This window comes from Ascaphus truei, chromosome 22 (assembly GCF_040206685.1).
Source record: "Ascaphus truei isolate aAscTru1 chromosome 22, aAscTru1.hap1, whole genome shotgun sequence".
Lineage (NCBI taxonomy): Eukaryota > Metazoa > Chordata > Amphibia > Anura > Ascaphidae > Ascaphus > Ascaphus truei.
The window spans coordinates 11,747,207-11,767,886 of NC_134504.1; the positions used below are offsets into that span (position 1 = coordinate 11,747,207).

General features: G+C 47.1%; 1 protein-coding gene across 1 annotated transcript in view; it reads right to left on the bottom strand.

The window, feature by feature from the left end:
• Positions 1-20,187, bottom strand: part of PRKCA (protein kinase C alpha) — a 306,575-nt gene extending 286,388 nt beyond the window's left edge. Inside the window, 3 exon segments of the mRNA XM_075579975.1 lie at positions 11,996-12,027; positions 19,913-19,959; positions 19,961-20,187. Of these exon segments, the coding sequence (XP_075436090.1) occupies positions 11,996-12,027; positions 19,913-19,959; positions 19,961-20,086 (205 nt within the window). The 5' untranslated portion in view covers positions 20,087-20,187.
• Positions 20,188-20,680: the final 493 nt, after the last annotated feature.

Sequence of the window (20,680 nt, forward strand, 5' to 3'; positions counted from 1 at the left end):
AAAAAAAAAATAATGTTTGGTTACTCCAAAGTTAAGAAGCAGTGCGTACTCAGCGGATGCAAAAAGTGTAATGTCTGCTACACTGCTTTTACACACACAAAGTTCTTTTATTAGCTAATTATTTGAGCTAATAAAAATCACTTTTTTGAGATTGGAGTGCCTGTCCTTTTTTGCTTTTTGTACTATCCCTGGGGGCGGGGGGAGGCAGTGGTTGAAGGTGTGTGTCAATATACACATTCATACATACATACGCACGTGCACACACCAAGAAACAGAACCTCCAACAAAAAAAACCCACATTTATTCAAACATACACGGTACACTGTAGAGCAACGACAGTAAAGAAAAATATAAAACATATAAACACCGGGAGGAAAACTCCCTGAATAAATCTGCCCCATATATAATATCTACAGGGGTACGATAATGTGCATACCAAGAAAGGGCAAATAAAAAGTCTAGAAAAATTCTTAAACATGTAAGTACTCTCTATATGTTACCCAAATACACCTACAGTATAATCATCAATCCTAATTTCATGGAACTAACATACACAGCACATAGATCCCGGGATACAGCAATTGAATCAGTATATTAAATATATACAAACCGGCTGAAAAACTCCCATTGCACAAATAATTAAGGAGACAAACAAGGAAACCTCCTCTTGCAGCGTAACACAGCGACCACGTCACCTACGCGTTCCATGAAGTCTACCAGCAACCCTCCGCCACGCGTTTCGCACTCGCTGCGCCTGCCGGCTAGGTGACAATGATGCCGTCCTGGGCTATAGAGTCCCAGTTTGTGATATCATCCCAGAACAAACATGTAAAGAGACGGTTACCAAAAGCGAATGAGACCCAGTGGCATCATAGGGCCTAGTCCAGGGGTGGCCAACTCCAGTCATGGCCAAATCCAGTCCTCAAGGGGCACCAACATGTCAGGTTTCAAGGATATCCCTGCTTCAGCACAGATGGCTCAGTCAGTGGCTCCGTCATTGGCTGAGACACCTATGCTGAAGAAGGGATATCCTTAAAACCTGGCCTGTTGGTGGTCCTTCAGAGCTGAATTTGGCCACTTCTGCACTAATACATACCGATGATTTTTTTTGCCCTTCCACCAGTCTTGCTAACATTCCTCTTTAAAATAGAATGGAGATCGGGATCTGTTAAAAGTATATTCCAATGTTTTTGTAAAATGTACTTTCATTTGCCCCCTTCAGAGTTACACGTACCAATAATTCTGACCGTGTCCGCCAAAGAAGTCTTTTTTTTTTTGGTTTTCCAACAAATAAATGTATTACGATCACTAGTAAGGGCCCTATAATAAAAACTCGCTTAATGTATTTGTTGCTGCAGCCCGTTTATAAATCTTGTCTCGAGTTCCTGAGATCCTTGAGATCATCCATGTCCAAACAGTTACGTCTCAATCTTACAAATTGCCCCGCGGGGAAACCGTGGATAAATGAGGGAGAGTGAGCACTGCTAGCATTTAATAATGTGTTAGTTGCAGTATCCTTCCAAAACACATCGGTGTCCAGACCACCATCCTCATTAAAATCGATTATCCAAAAGGTCAAGAAAATGGACATCAGTCAGACTTACAGACGAAGTTAACTTGAAGTTAAGAGAGATCTGATTGAAACGCTCTAAAGAGACGGGACTGGCATTCCATAAAACGCGTACATCATCAACGTATCAACTATAATATAACATGACTCGTACACACCTTACACTCCCTCTCTTGCGCACACACACACACACACAACCTCTCTTCTCCATACAAACACACACACACACACACACACAATCCCCCTCTCTTCTCCATACAAACACACACACACACACACACACAATCCCCCTCTCTTCTCCATACAAACACACACACAATCCCCCTCTCTTCTCCATACAAACACACACACATACACACACACACTCCCCCTCTCTTCTCCATACATACACACACAACCCCCCTCTCTTCTCCATACAAACACACACACACACAATCCCCCTCTCCTCCATACAAACACACACACACACAATCCCCCTCTCCTCCATACAAACACACACACACACACACACACACACTCCCCCTCTCTTCTCCATACATACAAACACACACACACACAATCCCCCTCTCTTCTCCATACAAACACACACACACACACAATCCCCCTCTCTTCTCCATACAAACACACACACACACACACACACAATCCCCCTCTCTTCTCCATACAAACACACACACACACACACACACACACTCCCCCTCTCTTCTCCATACAAACAAACACACACACACAAACACACACACTCCCCCTCACTTCTCCATACAAAAACACACTCCCCCTCTTCTCCATACAAACACAGACACTCCCCCTCTCTTCTCCATACAAACACACACCCTCCTCTTCTCCATACAAACACACACACACACACACACACACACACACACACATTCCCCCTCTCTTTTCCATCCAGACACTCTCTCCCCTACACACACACACACAAACTCCCCCTCTCTCTTCTCAACACACAAACTGTTCACAGAATTTTTTTTGTAAGTGTCCATTTTGAAAAAGTCACCATACTTTTCATGCCAGAGGAAGAGAGAGAGAGAGAGACAGTTCCCAGGTCATGGACATTGAGAAATAAACCAGAACCCCCATTAGTGTCATTAAACCCTTCCATTCCGCCGGATTCCAGATTTCAGCGACAGTGCAATTAGATTTGGCTCTCCCTATGGTCCATCAGAAGAATAGAAGGCGAAGGAGTCCGGATAAGAACCTGCAATCTTCCCATCAGGCACAGATGTTGCCTGGGAAAATCTCGAGCTGGCATAAGCCACTTGTAAAGGTACATTTGGTATTTGCATGAATCAGAAGGCAGCCAAGAAAGGATTCATTTTGGCAGGGGTGCTCCAGCTAAGACAACTGTAGCAACATTTTTGGGGCGTTATTCTATACTTGTTCGGGACGCTCTCGGTCAAAAGTCCCCACTGAAGTAGATGGGGTAATTTGGGCAGATAATCCCCGTTAGTTCTAACCCCTTCAGCGTGGGCTGTGCTGGAGCTGAAGGGGTTAAAACAAAAGCCAGTACTGAAAAAAAGGAATAAAGTTTTAATATTGGCACATTTAAAATCAGGTAGAAGATAAAATAAATAAAACAAACAATGCAGATGAATGCACTGCAACTCCATTTAAGACTGAAGTGGTTGAGCAAACATTAAAAAAAAAATTCTTTCTACAGTCTTGCCAGAAAAATAATCATGTTTGCCGTATTTCTCAGTTAGCAGCGTTTTAGTTTGCCATTACAAGTTACTGGATGGCAAGCCTCCATTCTCCTCTCAAGTACGCAAAGTAGGTTATTTGTTATGTACTGTACACTTGGGGGTCCAATAAAGATAAGGGGAGGTGGGGAGGCGGGACTCTCTGGCTGTACATGCGTTCGCTGATCACAGTGACATCACACAGTGACATCACACAGTGACATCACACAGTGACATCACACAAAAGGGAGCAGCCAGAGGAAATCAAACCCCCTCCCAAGTCTCCCTTTAAAAAAATACTTCAAGGTGTAAGATTCGGGTAAAAAATAATAATATATGGGATTAAACACAGATGAGATCCCCTTCAACATGTTGAATTAATTCACTTTGATCCTAGGGCAAATTGCCCCGTTGAAGGAAAGACTGCCGGCACAAAAAAAAGATTTAGGGCAATATTTACCAAGCAGTGCTATTCCACAAGACCTTTCGGCACTGGAGAAATAGGTCGTATGGTACAATCTCAAACAGAAGTCTGCACTTCATCTCTTTTGCTCGTGGTTCCAATAAATATAACAAACTTGTTTTTTTTGTTTTAATCAGAAAGTATTTTTCACTCCGGCTCTGGCATACTTCTTTGGTGCAAAGAAAAGGGCACATTTTCTTTCTTATTTAGAGGTGGTATGGGGCTAATTCGGTAAAGGAATGCCAAAGCACTTGAGATAGACACAAGGATACTGTATCTTACATAGGAATGAAATACAAGGATGAGATGGGGCCTGAGGTTCTGCAGCCGATAGGAACACAGGCAGACAGATGGGCAGAGGGATTCTTATTACCCGCTGCCAAATTCTGTGTCTCTATATTAGGTGTCACGATGCCAAATTGAGGATCTGATCTGGCAGAAAGGGTGAACATTTGACACAGACGGAGGCAAAAATATATATATTTGTGGGTGCTGAACGTCTAGTTTTCTTATTTCAGCAGCTTTGTACGTAGCGCCCCTCCTTGTGTGGGTGCATCTGAGAATTTATCAACTATTCAAAGCCAAGCTACATTAGAAAATGGAAACGCAAATAGCTTTTAAAAAGGTCAGAATTTACTAAAATTTGCACCCCTGCCAAGGATGAACAAACAATTTGCTTTAAAAAAAACAACAAAATGTATTGAACTTAATCTACACTCGTGTTTTCTTTGCCTCTGTTCAGATGTGTTGGACAGGCATACAATAACACAATAACACAATAACACAATAATACAGCCCTATTTACCAGCATTAAATCTTAAAGCAGCAATGCCTCCCCTCAGACAAGCTTAATTCATATTATGATACAGGGGGGGGGGGGGGGCAGCTCCAGTCCTTAGGCCGCCTGCCCCCCTCCCTCACCCATGTCAGGTTTTCAGGATATCCCAGCTTCAGCACAGGTGGCTCAATCAGAGGCTCAGTCAAAGACTGAGCCACCTATGCTGAAACAGGGATATCCCGAAAATCTCACCTGTCGGGGGGTTTTTCAGGATATCCCTGCTTCAGCACAGGTGGCTCAATCGAAGACTGAGCCTCTGATTGAGCCACCTATGCTGAAGTACCTGACCTGTTTGGTTGGGGGGCTTGAGGACTGGAGTTGGGCACCCCTGTTGAGATAGATATAGATATATATCTTGTCCTTGAGCATGCCCCGTTCTTCTTTTATTATTGGGGTGGGGGAGCGAGGGAAGGGGGGGGCATTGCGCGTTACTAATAATTATTTTCTTAATCTCTTAGACTGCACTATTTCAACGTCCATTTTGACCTCCCAGACACATCTTATGACAACTTCACATATCTCCTTAAGCGTCTATACACACACACACACACACACACACACACACACACACACACACATATATATATATAAAAAAAAACACCTTCTCTGAAAAGGCCAAAAGGGCTTTCTTTATATCCATCTCTACCTATATCAAAAATGGTGATCAGCACAGGCTGCTGCTTTAAGGGGTTTGACGACTTAAACCATTTCCTATGAACTAAAGATCTTTTATAAAAGGCTCCGCAGAACGTGTGGGCATTTCAAGAATTCCCTTCACACAAATACACAAGGCCACCTGCTGCCAGCTCTTATGGGAGTCCCAGTTACACCGCAAACCGTATATACATCTAATACAGGGGCGGCCAACTGCAGTCCCCAAGGGCCACCAACAGGCCAGGTATCAAGGGTATCCCTGTGCTCAAACTTATTTATACACCCATTCTTCGACAGAGCCACCTGTGCTGAAGCAGGGATATCCATACAACTTAACCTGTTTGTGGCCCTTGAGGACTGGAGTTGGCCACCCCTTGCTCTAATATAACCCACAGTGTCTTTGCAGACAATGTTACAGCCGATCAATCTAAGACAATACAGTTAGTCCTCATTATCCAGCGTTTCACTTTACAACGAATGGCGTATCCAACGCTTTACAATGCAACCCTATGGGCCGGTTTTTCGACGCCGGAATGCGTTATCCGACGCCGGAATGCGTTATCCGACGCTCACCGCCACTGATTAACATGGGACTCACTTTACAACGGTGTCACTATCCAACGCTACTTCCAGAGCGGGTCCCGTTGTATAACCGAGGACCGCCTGTACATCTATAACCTGTATTGGGAGGGGGAGAAACTAAACATATTACTACTTGGCAGCAGTTATGTTACAACAAAGCTGATGGTAGCCTTTTTTATTTCAACCCAAATATGAGGGATAATTACACAATATTCGCTCTGGAATTAGGGGAGTCCTTTGGTATTGACCCCCGGTTTAAAATAGGTTGGAAATATTCTGAATGAAGCTACTGTCGATTACTTCTGTGACCCTTTTTAGTGTTACCGAGTGCAATGAAAAGGTTATGGCGCTGGTCTCTGAAGTGGAATTTACTCAGTTCAGCCCCCAATATGAGCTCCAACACGACCTATTCCATCTTTAGTTCTGTCTGCCCGTTACCCCGAGGAATGTTTTGACCCGGTCAGGTGGAACAGCCTAGCATCAAGAACATTCATTTTGTTTTTTTAAACTTAAACTTTTAATTATTACTTTTTTTTTTAATTTATTTTTTTACAACTACAAAAAATAGTCGAATAAAAATGATTTTTACAGCAAAATAAAAAAAATCTTTTGCCTATTTATCACAAAGTAGAACAGATGTGATGCTTCCAAAATTGGAAAAAAATTCCTCCACAGCATGTATAAATGATCAGGATGACAATGGAGAGTCCACGAATAATATGGCATGTATCTGGCACGGGCTAAGTGTCTAGTGGGGTCCACTTGGCCTCCACAACTTAAACACCATATGAACCCAGCCAAGTAACCAATATATAAATAACAACCGCACAGGTATCCATAGCCTATTTATCACACTAATTTTGAAAACCACAGAACAAAAAGACCCTAATAATCAATTCCCCCCCCCCCCCAAAAAAAGGAGTACCAATATGCACTTCGAGATCCAATATATTATTACATTCAGCCTACATCACAGTAACATCCCTTGATGTCTTACCGGCCCTTCCAGCAGCAAAAAAGGGTTACAGTACATCTCAAATACATTTTCTACATGAAAAAGAAGGCAGTGATTCATTGTTCCTGAGTACTTCTCACACCAAGTGAATCATTAAATGCAGCAGATTTGATTCCGTGTGTGGGCAGTACAGGTGCCGACATAGACATATATAAAAAAGTGGTCTTTACAAGCTGAAACTAGTCCCCACTAAAATAGGTCTCGGTTAAAGCTGCAGACCAAGCAATATCCTATATGTTTTTGTTTTTTTTAAATATATCAGTTCTGTACTATGAGAAAATACTTGTAGCATTTTTTTACAAGCATTTATTGTTTCTATAGCAACCATTTGCAAAGTAACATTCCTTTCCTCTGAATCAGGCTCTGGCACACTCCTTTTTGAGCCCCGCCCTCTCTCTAGCAGTGCACCAATTGTATCTAGTGACTGCCTGGTCACATGATCTTCCCCACAGAACTTTGCATCTTTGGTCGTCTTCTGCTGCACTGACAGCCATTTAGTTAACCCCCCGAGGCGAATCTTCGCCGATTGATCATAGGACATCTGGATCGATTGGCAACTGAGATAATTACTTATTGTCTGGATTGCACATATTAAAGGGGAAATAATATAAAATATTAAATAAAAAATGGCAACTTGGACTGCTATTCAATATACATTGCTCATGAGGCAAACTCAATTTAACAGCTGTATCCTCTTCTTAACCACATCTTCTGATTACTCCTAGGTGCAATCCATGCGATGTCTTACGTGTTTTTTTAAATGTATTTTTTTTTTTATAAATCGGTTATATAGTATTAAATGATACCTACTGCATTTTTTTTTTATTCAACTCAATGCTATTTTTACTTTGTTTTAATATAATGGGCATTTTTTATAGCCGGTTCACTCCTCCCCAGCAGTGCAAGATCTTTGCAACACTTTCCTGTTTGGGATAATTTGTTGCCAATGTTCCCAGCCGATAAGTTGATACTGTTACCGTAGTAATATCAGGATACATTGTAGCTGCCGAGTTACACTGAATGAAGGATTGATTGGAACCAGAAAGGCCTCCCATTTAGTTCACCCTGGGAAGCTGGATCTGTGCTGATCGATCCCGTGAGAACAAATTGATTAGCAGCTCAGGTAATTAGTTTGCACTAAAAAAAAGGTAATCAAAGGCTGCTTATATTAAAACAAAAAAGTGCTTATGTTTTTAAAAGCTGCTGCTTCAATTTCCTCTCTAAGATGTTGCAACGTGGCTAAATATTCCATCTCCAGTCTAAGGTAATCTCCTGAAGCAGACGAGGTGACAGTAGGCAGTCTGTGCCCAACAGATACCATGTTCTGTACAGTGGCAGGACGCTTCCCATGCCGCCGTTTCTAGAGACCAGATTTGGGTTTGAACACCATGGCCCCCATTTAGTAAGCAGTCCTCTGCCCTAAACCCCCATAGAGCCCTTTGACTTGCACCGTCGGAAAAAGTGCCCAGTGGCGGTAATCGGTTTAGTAAACACGGCCCAGGGTCTGCCAGTCCTTACACATCTCAGGAAAGCACTGCAGGGATTATACCACCCATATTTATTTTATATACATAGATACACAAATTTTTACAACCAGTAAAAAAAAAAAAAGATGTTACATTCATTTTTACTAATCATTTTGAATAAACCAACTAGATGTTTCACGGTCTTCTGCATCAAAAAGGAGTTAAAAACAAAAAAGTAGTTCATTTATTTAAAAAACAAACAAAATGCTGTAAAAAGCAGCCTTTACATGCAGTAACAACGCACACAATAAACAGCCTCCGGCAAAGCCTTTACTTTTATACAAATTTATTTACACCTGGGAAAATCCCTGCGTGACACAGATCAAACGAACACAATAAACACCCAATCAATATACAGCGCTGGCAGAAGCGGCAGCTCTGCTTTAGAACCAGAGTCCTTTATGCCAAGACTAGCCAATGGTAATACTATGTTCTCATGTATTTAAGTAACACAAAAGGTTACGAAATACAGAGACTTTTAACACCTTGTGTCATCGGCCATTCGATCCTCACAGCTGATTTATGAAAATGTGAGTGAGAGTTTGCACACACACACACACACACACACACACACACACACACACACACACACACACACACACACACACACACAACCTCCCAGTGAAATCTAAAGGTCATCTCAAGATTAAGAAAATTGTGATTTCTAACACTTAAGAGCCAAGTTGCTAACATTATACAGTATGAGCTACTCATATATAATAAGCTTCTGTGGGGGGAGGAGGAATTGTTGCATTTACTCTTCCGCTGCACTGTTGAAGACTGAGCCAGTGATTGAGCCACCTATGCTGAAGCAGGGATATGCTGAAAACCTTCGACCTGTTGCTTGCTCTCGGTGAGCGGCGTTGGTCCCCCCCGCCCTAAATGGTATCCTAGTGAATGCCGTCACGGCTGCCGTAATCACAGAGATTAACTGATCTCGGAAGGAGGCAGCACTGCTAGCATTCCTACAGACGTATGTCAATATGATGGCTTCCAACATTAACGCACAAGGGGGTGGACTTGTCTCTCCGCTCCCCCCTCCCCCCCCCCGTGAAGACTCAGCCTCTCCAATAACTGCAAGCTATGCAAATTGCCAACTACGCTGTCGACATTTGGGCTAAAGCAACAAGGCTCCACTGGGGAAGAGAGGCCGCCAAACCACTTCACAAGCGGCCCCTAAACCAGGAGAGATTTCTACCCCTGGCTGAGGATGCAAAACCCTCGAAAAACTAAATATTTATTGACAGAGTCTACAGCACGAGCTTTAAATGCAACATGCTCTACTTCGAGAAACATTCCTTTTAATGTCATTTTCCAATAAACATGTCACAGCTCTTAGATCCTTATCTGGTTTTTTTTTATACTGTAAAAGTACATCCCAACTGTATTCTGCAGGCAAAACACTGCAGCTGTTTCCTCCACAGGAAATGCTTCGTGTACCGTCTTACATCTATTACGTATAAAAGTGATTTTTAAAGCATAATAAAAACAAAATGCTGGATATACTTTTCTGCTGGTCTCAAACTATTTCATAAGCAGTTTCTCCTTTAAGAACGGGACAAACCAGTAACAGCAGGAAGATAAACTAGGTGCCACAAGCTGTACTTACAGCCAGAGGTGCAAAATAGCCCAGATTAGCCTATGTTTTGCTCAAACGTACAAAATAATTCAAAATAACCTAAAAACAAAAAAAGTTCAGGCGGAAAGAAAAATTAGACATTTCCGATCTTGCGCTGTCGTTTCGAATTTCGCTAGGTAAGAACCCAGCCTGAAAGACTGGTTCTGCAGGAGCAGCGAGGATCAAAACCCACATTTCAAGCTGTGGAGATTTTTTACTTGGCCAACTTTCCCAAAGTTCGATTTACGGCGAATCGAGTGGGGGGGTAGGGGGGTGAGGATTGCGCGTTTCGCCAAGTTCCAAAGTGTGGGCAACATGTTCGTATATCTCTACTTACAAAATGTGTAAAGAAAAACAGGATAGCTTTCCTCATTTCTTACTGTGCCTTGTGTACACAGTGACTGCTTATAAGTCCACTGGAAAAGTTGATGCAGGCACATTGCAGAGGGAAGAGCGGGCCCCTCGGGAGTGAAGGTGTTAATATGGATGCAAAATAAAATATAATTGGAAAAAATAGGTCTAAGCCTTGTCTTAAACAAACAAAATACTTATCTGGCTTCTTAAACCAACAAAATACTTATCTGGCATACATCATTAACAAAGCCAATATCCAGCATCAATAAAAGCCGTCACAGCACCAATATCCACCTTAGTTCAAGAAGATAAAAAGCCTAGACATTATACAACTGATACAAGGCCAACTGATGAACAGAGGCGCACCAGATATATAATAAAGATATGCTATTAGATCAGGGGTGCTCAACTTCAGTCCTGAAAGACCCAGATATACCTCAAGACCCCCCACCCAACAGGTCAGGTTTTCAGGATATCCCAGCCTCAGCACAGGTGACTCAGAGGCTCAATCGAAAAGCTGAGCCTCTGATTGAGCCACCTGTGCTGAAGCAGGGATAGCCTGAAAACTTGACCTGTTGGGGGGGGGGGGGGGGATATAGAGGACTGGCGTTGAGCCCCCCTGTATCAGATTACATTTTTAAGCTTCTCAGAGCAGGGGCGTCATCACTTGTTTCATAATGTTTAAACTCAACATACTGCATTTTAAAAGGTTCTGCGCTGGTCTTTACCAGCACACAGTACTGCGCTGCAGTATAAGTTGGAGACACCTGAATGGAATATGCAATAGAGGACAACGAAATACGCATGCATCACCCCTTGTTTGCACCTAAATCAAGTAGGAATTTCCACAACACACATTGACTGCACAGCATCACAAGTGTATTCTCTCTCAATATACGGCAGGCAGAAGCTCATAGGGGTCCCATGTTCAAATGGATGAGAAGAGTGCCCTCATTTGGATGATATTACCCAGAATCCCTGGCGGCAGCGGAAGCAGTGTATACCAACAGATAATGGGGAAGGGCAGGGCTGCAGACCTGTCTGAGACATGTGAATGTGCTCACACGGGGGGTGGGGGAGATTTTTATTTAGTTCTCAATATACAAAGCACAGCTAAAAATCAGATGGAAATCAACGGAAGGCTCGGCAGTGCAGGGGTTAAATAACACAGTGTGTGTGGCACTGAAATGTTAACCCAGATCAAATCAGAGGCAAATACGGGGTTCTCAATGCGTGGATAAAACGTGGATAAAGGGCACGAGAAACAAGGTATGAAAGGGAAACGAAATGAATATAAAGTGATTTCCTTCTCTGTCCGCCCACACACAGATAGCATTACACAGGCAGCAGTTACTAAGAAAAAATAAATAAAAATATGTGCTTTGCAAAATAAATAACATATCACACACACAATGGAGCTTTTCATAAAGCCCTGAAAAAGCCGAATGTGAAGCTCGGGTAGGAAATTCTTAGCGACAAAGAACTTCCTACTGGCTGCTACGTGCTGAGCAACCAGCAGCAGGATGGGGGCGAAGCACGCTTATTTTATAATCTGACGCAAGAGGCGACATGGCAGCCAGAGCGACAGTGTCTAGTCATCCCTTTACAATGCCATCCTCTCTTCGTTTTCGGGGCTCCCGTCAATGCTGGCGCCAAAAGCAATATGGTGGGTTCTTACCTTGGCACTGGAAGCCCTGTTTGCCAAACCCCCTGAAATGAGAAGAGAGTGCAAACGCGGGCGTTAATGTGGTGATAAGATTTAGCCACGTGCATGAACGCAATTCCCTGTCGGCCTTTAAGCCCTCAATGTGCTCTGAAAGAGTTAATGTAACGCGACATTGTCATCCCTGCAGGGCAGGAGTCGCCCTTAAAAAATAAATAAATGTATCACCCTGCACCCTCTGTTATTCCATATAACCATATATTTTTTAAGTCTAATGTTTTGCCCAATGTAGAGACTTGCTGAGATTTACAGATCTTTTAGCCTGCAAGGAAAATGGATAAATCCCATTTTAGTGTAAAATAAATAATAATAATAATAAATATATCCTGTACTAAGCTCACTCATGCAGTTCCCACATGAGCACAGTTTGGCCATTTGCGGAAGAAAAATGAAAAAAGGTTCTTCTGTATACGTCTTTCAATGGGGATTTCCAGCTCGAAACGGCCCTCTTGGCCATATGTAAAGCAAGGCCCCCTACATCTTCGCTTCACTCCCTGGCATCAGGTTACACTCACACAAGTCTGTATTATAGCCTTTTTATCGCAGACTCGCATCTGATTTGATGTTATTAAATGCATCCCCTTTTCTCTCAATTGATGTGTGTTGCTCTGGTAACCCAACGCAGGCTCAGCCAGTGAGGAGGCTGGCAAACCCATCCCTGCGTTCTAAACGAGTCTACATGCGCGGTCTCGTGTTCGTGACGTGAAGCCCGAGCCCCGGACAAGACTCCCTTCCCCAACTAGCAGCATGCAAAAAAAACCTAACATCTGAAAACGGCAAAAACACAGCACAAATGAGAGTGCGGTGTATTTATCTGTGCAAGTGCATAATTACATGTAGAATTGCTCAATCTGTTCCTGGCAATATTTGTACATATTGTAATGTGAAGTTTACTACCCTCATCTATTATGCCACATTATCCCATTAAGCGTCGTTATTTCATATGCTGAGAAATTGGGGAGTAATGTAAATAATATGTATGCACATACATACATACATACGGTAAATGTAATATACATAGTGTGTGTGGTGTGTGTGTATATGCCCAGGGTTGATGAGTTGAGGGCTGAATAATCCATATGATAGGCAAAGTCTTTGTTACTTTAATAACATCTTATTCAAATGTTGTCTGTGTTTTGCTCCCCCGGCTACTCTAGCAGGCCCCACTCCCGCTCCACTAACAAGGCGGTCACCCACAAGTCTGACCAATACCCTGCGGGGGGGAAAATCTGGCCAGAGATATGCAGAACAAAGGGGTCAGTGAGGGAGCGAGGAGTGAATAAAATCTCTGCTCTCCGATTGGCTAAGTGAGTAAAGACGCTGACTCTGAGAACAACGACACGGAGTGGGGAGCCTGGTTCAATTCCCGGTGTCGGCTCCTTGTGACCTTGGGCAAGTCACTTTATCTCCCTGTGCCTCACGTACCAAAAACAGATCATACGCTTTACTGGGACTCGTACCTGCAAAAATTCCAAGTACAGCACTGCGTACGCTATCAGCGCTATACAAGGGGGGAAAAAAAATCTATTATTATTAATGCCCAGAATTTTGAACTATCACAGAGCAGGAATTTCATTAACACAGAAACAGAGTTTCTATCCATTTAGCCTACAGTTCTAAACACTGTTAGAAAATACTGCCACAGCCAATGACACGTAATGAACCCCTGACCCACTGAGGGAAACCAATACAAAATCATTGGCACGGCTCTTGGGCAAACCTGTGAACACAGCGAGGTAGTGTGTTTGGAACTGCTGACACAGCCCACGGTTACAGAGTCAGGCTCAGCTGTGTGGGGTGTGTCACGTTCACTCTCAGCCCTAACCTTCAGGCTGTGGCATCAACCCCTGTGAAATGCCATGGGAAGAGCTCCCTGGCTGCCAGCACAAAGCAGCAGGGGTTTCCCGGGCATGGAGGCAAAAAAAAATAATTAAAGAATGCAGCTCCATGGGCATTATTCTATACGGTGGCATAGCTCCGATCTGGAACCATCGCACTTCTTTAGAGTGACTCTCTCACACTTTATACTGCACTCTACAGCGATGCAGAGTATAGGTCATTACTTTCGGCTCACAGAAGGAAATCTAACTTTTAGAAGCTCAAAGACAAAAGCTCAGTATTCACACAGAGGTGCTATCCCACAAGTCACCACGTAGCCCTATCCACTTTAATGGGGCTGCAAGGTTGACTTGCAAATTGGCACGGCTTAGTTAATATGGGCCAAAGTCTTTTGGTGGGTCTGCCAAGGCTGATTGGATCCTGGTGGCCCGATCAACAGGGGAGTCCTATCCTCACACTACCGATAGGTCTATTTGTATTAGGATGGGGTTACGTAGCAAAGCCTACAAACATTAGCCGGGATCTTGCAATGTCCATTAGTGTAGGGGTTCCCAACAACCCCCTCCCCCCCTACCCCAACAGGTCAGGTTTTAAGGCTATCCCTACTTGATCACAAATGGCTCAGTCATAATAGCACTTTCACTGCCAGAGTTGCTTTGAAAGGGTTAAACCAGGGGTGGCCAACTCAAGTCATCAAGGGACACCAACAGGTTAGGTTTTCAGGATATCCTTGCTTCAGCACAGGTGGCTCAATCAGTGACCCAGTCTTCGATTGAGCCACCTGTGCTGAAGCAGGCTCTTCCACTGAACCACCTGAGCTGAAGCAGGGATATCCTTCAAACTTGACCTGTTGATGGTCCTTGAGGACTGGAGTTGGCCACCAGTGCCACCTGCGCTGAAGCAGAGATATCATTAATACCTGGCCTGTTGGAGTATGGGGGGGGTGTTCTTGAGGACTGGAGATGGGACACCTGTTCCATGAGAAGTGACATTAGGGAGGATGTGCTCATATTCAGATTATATTTACACTGCAGGATTCTCATTTTTAGTGGAAGGATCCCAAACTTTATTAACTCTTTCCCCGCCACAGCCACCAACACCTCATACGTGTGTGTGTGTGTGTGTGTGTGTGTGTGTGTGTGTGTGTGTGTGTGTGTGTGTGTGTGTGTGTGTGTGTGTGTGTTAACTGATCAGATTGTCATTAATGGCAGCATGCATAAACACCTGCAGCTTGCTTGCACTTGCATTTATAAAAACGCACCCATTTAAGTAGCTTATTTTAATAACTATTTTGGTTCTGGCTGCTATCCAGCTGAACCATGTGTTTTTAGCAAAAAATAAATAAATCATTTAAATAAAATAGGAAACAGGGAGGGTATAGTCTAGTTATTGCTGCGTCATTCCCATTCTTCATAAAGCAAATATGATATAGATAGAGAGATATAGAATGACCACATCTGATACGTTCTGTCACAATGTATTGCTAAGAAACAAACACACACAATTCCTGGTTACTTCACTCCCCTCCTAGAGTGCAAGCTCCTTGGGGAAGGGACCTCCTTCCTACTGTCTCAGTTTGTATACATATGTTACTGTCCTCCCTCACAAAATTGTACTGCGCTACAGAACATGTTGGCACAATAATAATAATAATAAAGTGGATGGTAATGTGCATTCCTGTGGATGAGCAATTTTGTTTGCATTGTGGTGCTAGATTTAAGCATGTGCCCCACTTGCTTTATGAGTGAGGGGATTTGCATCTGTGGTGCAATGCATTTTCTGCAGGAGAAAAAGCGAGGCGTACTGTATATAGCACATAGCATTTTCTCTGCTGGGGATGCAGAGATACGGTTAATGTCCTGCTTGTGAGTTAAGGGACAACAAAAGCATGTCACCAACTGCTCTGCAGCGTGACAGTGATACCTGCCTGTAACTTCTCCGCAAGGAGATACCGCCACAGACGAGCGCTCACAGCAAAAAAAAGAGATGCTACTGTAGGTTTCCTACAATTCCTGCGCACAGCGGAAGGGTTTGTGTCACCTCTCTCACTGCCGGATCAAACGATGCACCGGTCGTCAGTCTTTGACTGAGCCACCTGTGCTGAAGCAGGGATATCCTGACAACCTAACCTGTTGGTAGACCTTGAGGACTGGAGTTGGCCACCCCTGTCTTCGAGTATCTGTGCCTGGCTGGCTGGCATGGTCTTAGGCAGAGAGTTGCTGTTGACGCTAGCAACCTGCTACACGAGTCTAAACGGTCACTTTCAGAGCAACAGCCAGCACACACTGAGGCGGCCTCTCCCAATTCCTCGGCTGCCCAGCTCATATTTGTATATGATGTTGTCAATACACGCAGCTCTTTACACCAGGGGTGTTCAACTCCAGTCCTCCCAACAGGTCCGGTTTTCAGAATATCCCAGCTTCAGCACAGGTGGCTCAATCAGAGGCTCAGTCAAAGACTGAGCCTCTGATTGAGCCACCTGTGCTGAAGCAGGGACTGATTGAGCCACCTGTGCTGAGGCAGAGATAGCCTGAAAACCTGACCTGTTAAGGGGGCTTGAGGACAGGAGTTGAACACCCTTACTTTACACAGTAACCACCCATTGTAAAAAAAAAAAAAAAAAGAAGAGGCGCCTATGTACAATACGTGTTGAAGCATACAATGTGTGAAAGGAGTCCCTTCCCCAGAGAGCTTGCAATCTAAGTGGCACTCAATGCTATGACACGTGTGTGTGTGTGTGTGTGTATATATATATAAATACAGTGGGAGCATTGCAAAGGATGCATGCATGCAACTACAAGGTGCACCTTGCCATGCCGTGGGTGTACCTTGCACGTGAGTGGATGGGTGCCACGTAATATACAGGAAGAAACCTTAAGCAAATATGCATGCAAGAAGGGGGTTCCCCAGGGAAATACCAGGGAAGCCTGCATGCAGGAGAAATGTCAGTTACAACCATGCAATGTGGCAGCACACATTATTAAGAAAGGTGCTCGCGTGCAATTACAGAGGTACGTGCCCAAAATGTGTCTGAATGCAAGTAGGACGTTCTTAACCCTTGCACTGCCCCACGGGCATTTAAAGGAAGGACGCATGACGTGAAATCAATATATTAAAAAAAATATGCGAGGGGCGGGCATGCAAATAGAGGGGTACGTCAAAAATTAGGGGCATGATCGCTAATGAGTTTCTGAAGCATATATTATTAGGGGACAGGCGTGGAAGTGCAGCACCGCATCAACACACTAAGGCGTCGGACATAGTGGAGGCGCGTATCGCCGGCCTGATGGATGTAATGTTCTGATCGTGCCGTGCATGTGGCTTCGGGCGCAATATGGCCGCAGCCTTAAGGAGCGTGCGTACACACAAGGGTACATCAAAGAATGCAGTGTGTATACGAATGCAAATAGGAAGCCCTTAAAAGCAGGGGCGCTCAAACTTCAGTCCTCACACGCCCCTCCCCACCCCTCAACGGGTCAGGTTTTCACTATATCCCAGCTGCAGCACAGGAGGCTCAATCATGCGCCTCTGATTGAGCCACCTGTGCTGAAGCAGGGACATCCTGAAAACCTGACCTGTTGGGGTAGAGGGAGGGGGGGCGTGAGGACTGGAGTTGTGTACCCCTGCCTTAAAGTGTAGTGCAAAGAGGGCAGGCGTGGAAGTGAAGCGCTGCATCTCTGCAAGGTACACCCATGTCGGGGGCGAGTCATGATAAGTTGCGGGCCCATTGTCGGTCACATGGGTCACCTCAGACATGCAGGTTTTTGCCTCCATGTATACACTATATTTTTGGATGTACCCTTGCACTTGCATGGATTCTACTTACATGTGTTTGCAAGCAGACAATATTGCAGCAGGGAGTGTGTGTGTGTATGTGTTCCTCACCAGATGAAGTCGGTGCAGTGGCTGCAGAAGGTGGGGGTATGTGGGGGGGGGGGGAGTGGGGGGGGGGGGGTGGGGGGGGGGGAGTGGGGGGGGGGGAGTGGGGGGGAGGAGTGGGGGGGGAGTGGGGGGGAGGAGTGGGGGGGGGGAGTGGGGGGGGGGAGTGGGGGGGGAGTGGGGGGGGAGTGGGGGGGAGAGTGGGGGGGGAGAGTGGGGGGGAGGAGTGGGGGGGGAGTGGGGGGGGAGTGGGGGGGAGGAGTGGGGGGGGGAGGAGTGGGGGGGGGGGGAGGAGTGGGGGGGGAGTGGGGGGGGAGGAGTGGGGGGGGAGTGTGGGGGGGTATGTGGGGGGGGTATGTGGGGGGGGTATGTGGGGGGGGTATGTGGGGGGGAGTGGGGGGGGTATGTGGGGGGGAGTGGGGGGGTATGTGGGGGGGAGTGGGGGGGTATGTGGGGGGGAGTGGGGGTATGTGGGGGGTCTCACCAGATGAAGTCGGTGCAGTGGCTGCAGAAGGTGGGGGTATGTGGGGGGGGAGTGGGGGTATGTGGGGGGGGAGTGGGGGTATGTGGGGGGGGAGTGGGGGTATGTGGGGGGGGGGAGTGGGGATATGTGGGGGGGAGGAGTGGGGGGTATGTGGGGGGGAGAGTGGGGGGTATGTGGGGGGGAGAGTGGGGGGTATGTGGGGGGGAGAGTGGGGGGTATGTGGGGGGTATGTGGGGGGGGAGTGAGGTGTATGTGGGGGGTCTCACCAGATGAAGTTGGTGCAGTGGCTGCAGAAGGTGGGGGTATGATTGGGTGGGGGTATGTGGGGGGAATGGGGGTATGTGGGTGGGGGGAATGGGGGTATGTGGGGGGGGGGGGGTGGGGGTATGTGGGGGGGGGTGGGGGTATGTGGGGGGAGAGTGGGGGTATGTGGGGGGGGAGTGGGGGTGTGGGGGGTATGTGGGGGGTGTGGGGGTATGTGGGGGGAGTGGGGGTATGTGGGGGGAGTGGGGGGATGTGGGGGGGGTGGGGGTATGTGGGTAAGTGGGGGTGTGGGTGGGGGGAGCGGGTGTATGTGGGGGGGGGAGTGGGGGTATGTGGGGGTGAGAGTGGGGGGTATGTGGGGGGGAGTGGGGGGTATGTGGGGGGGGAGTGGGGGGTCTCACCAGATGAAGTCGGTGCAGTGGCTGCAGAAGGTGGGGGTATGTGGGGGAAGAGGGGGTATGTGGGGGGGTATGTGGGGGGGGGGGAGTGGGGGGGTATGTGGGGGGGGGAGTGGGAGTGGGGGGTATGTGGGGTATGTGGGGGGGGGAGTGTGGGGTTTGTGTGGGGGGGGGAGTGTGGGGTTTGTGTGGGGGGGGGGAGTGTGGGGGGGGGGGAGTGCGGGGGGGGAGGGAGTGAGGGGGGGGGGGGAGGGGAGTGCGGGGGGGGGAGAGTGCGGGGGGGGGGGGAGTGCGGGGGGGGGGGGAGTGCGGGGGGGGGGGAGTGCGGGGTATGTGGGGGGGAGTGTGGGGTCTCACCAGATGAAGTCGGTGCAGTGGCTGCAGAAGGTGGGGGTATGGTTAGGTGGGGGTATGGGTGGTTGGGGGTCTCACCAGATGAAGTCGGTGCAGTGGCTGCAGAAGGTGGGGGTATGGTTAGGTGGGGGTATGGTTAGGGTGGGGGTATGGGTGGGTGGGGGGGTATGGGTGGGTGGGGGGGGTGTGGGTGGGTGGGGGGGTGTGGGTGGGTGGGTGGGTGGGGGGGTATGGGTGGGTGGGGGGGTCTCACCAGATGAAGTCGGTGCAGTGGCTGCAGAAGGTGGGGGTTATGGTTAGGTGGGGGTATGGTTAGGTGGGGGTATGGTTAGGTGGGGGTATGGTTAGGTGGGGGGTCTCATCAGATGAAATCAGTGCAGTGGCTGCAGAAGGTGGGGGGTATGGTTAGGTGGGGGTATGGTTAGGTGGGGGTATGGTTAGGTGGGGGTATGGTTAGGTGGGGGGTCTCACCAGATGAAGTCGGTGCAGTGGCTGCAGAAGGTGGGGGTGGGGGTATGTGGGGGTGGGGGTATGGTTAGGTGGGGGTATGGGTGGTTGGGGGTCTCACCAGATGAAGTCGGTGCAGTGGCTGCAGAAGGTGGGGGTGTGGGTGGGGTATGGTTAGGTGGGGGTATGGGTGGGTGGGGGTCTCACCAGATGAAGTCGGTGCAGTGGCTGCAGAAGGTGGGCTGTTTGAAGAAACCTGGCGATGAATTTGTGGTCCTTCACCTCGTGCACGTTCTTCTGCCTGAGCGCCCCTTTCCGGGCGAACCGGTTGGCCACGTCCTGCGACGAGGTGGAGTCGTTGTGCTGGAAGACGTCGGCCATGTCCCGCGGTGTTCGCAGGGTGCCCGGTGGGTGCTGGGTGCGGAGGGCTCTGTGCAGGGTGCTGCCCGCGCGCGCACTGACAGCTCGGAGGCTCGTGCAGCTCTGCCTTGCAACTCCGCCTGTGACGTCAGCGCAGCCCCTGCCCCCTTGCTGCTGCCGCCGCCAGGAGTGTGAGACGTGCGCCCTCTCATGGCCGCAGGTGGGAATGACACCCAGACACCTTGTAAACCTGCAAATCCCACTTGGGACCCAGGGTGAATGAACATGTGTATCTGCACTCTCTGCACTCTCTGCACTCTCTGCACTCTCTGCACTCTCTGCACTCTCTGCACTCTCTGCACTCTCTGCACTCTCTGCACTCTCTGCACTCTCTGCACTCTCTGCACTCTCTGCACTCTCTGCACTCTCTGCACTCTCTGCACTCTCTGCACTCTCTGCACTCTCTGCACTCCCAGGAGTGCGGGTGCTGTACATGCCATATCAGTACCATGCATACATTGTCATCAAATACAAATGTAGAAAGCCAGTGGGGGGGGGGGAGGGGGTTGTATCCATCAATCCTTCAGTCAGTGTAACTCAGCAGCTACAATGTAT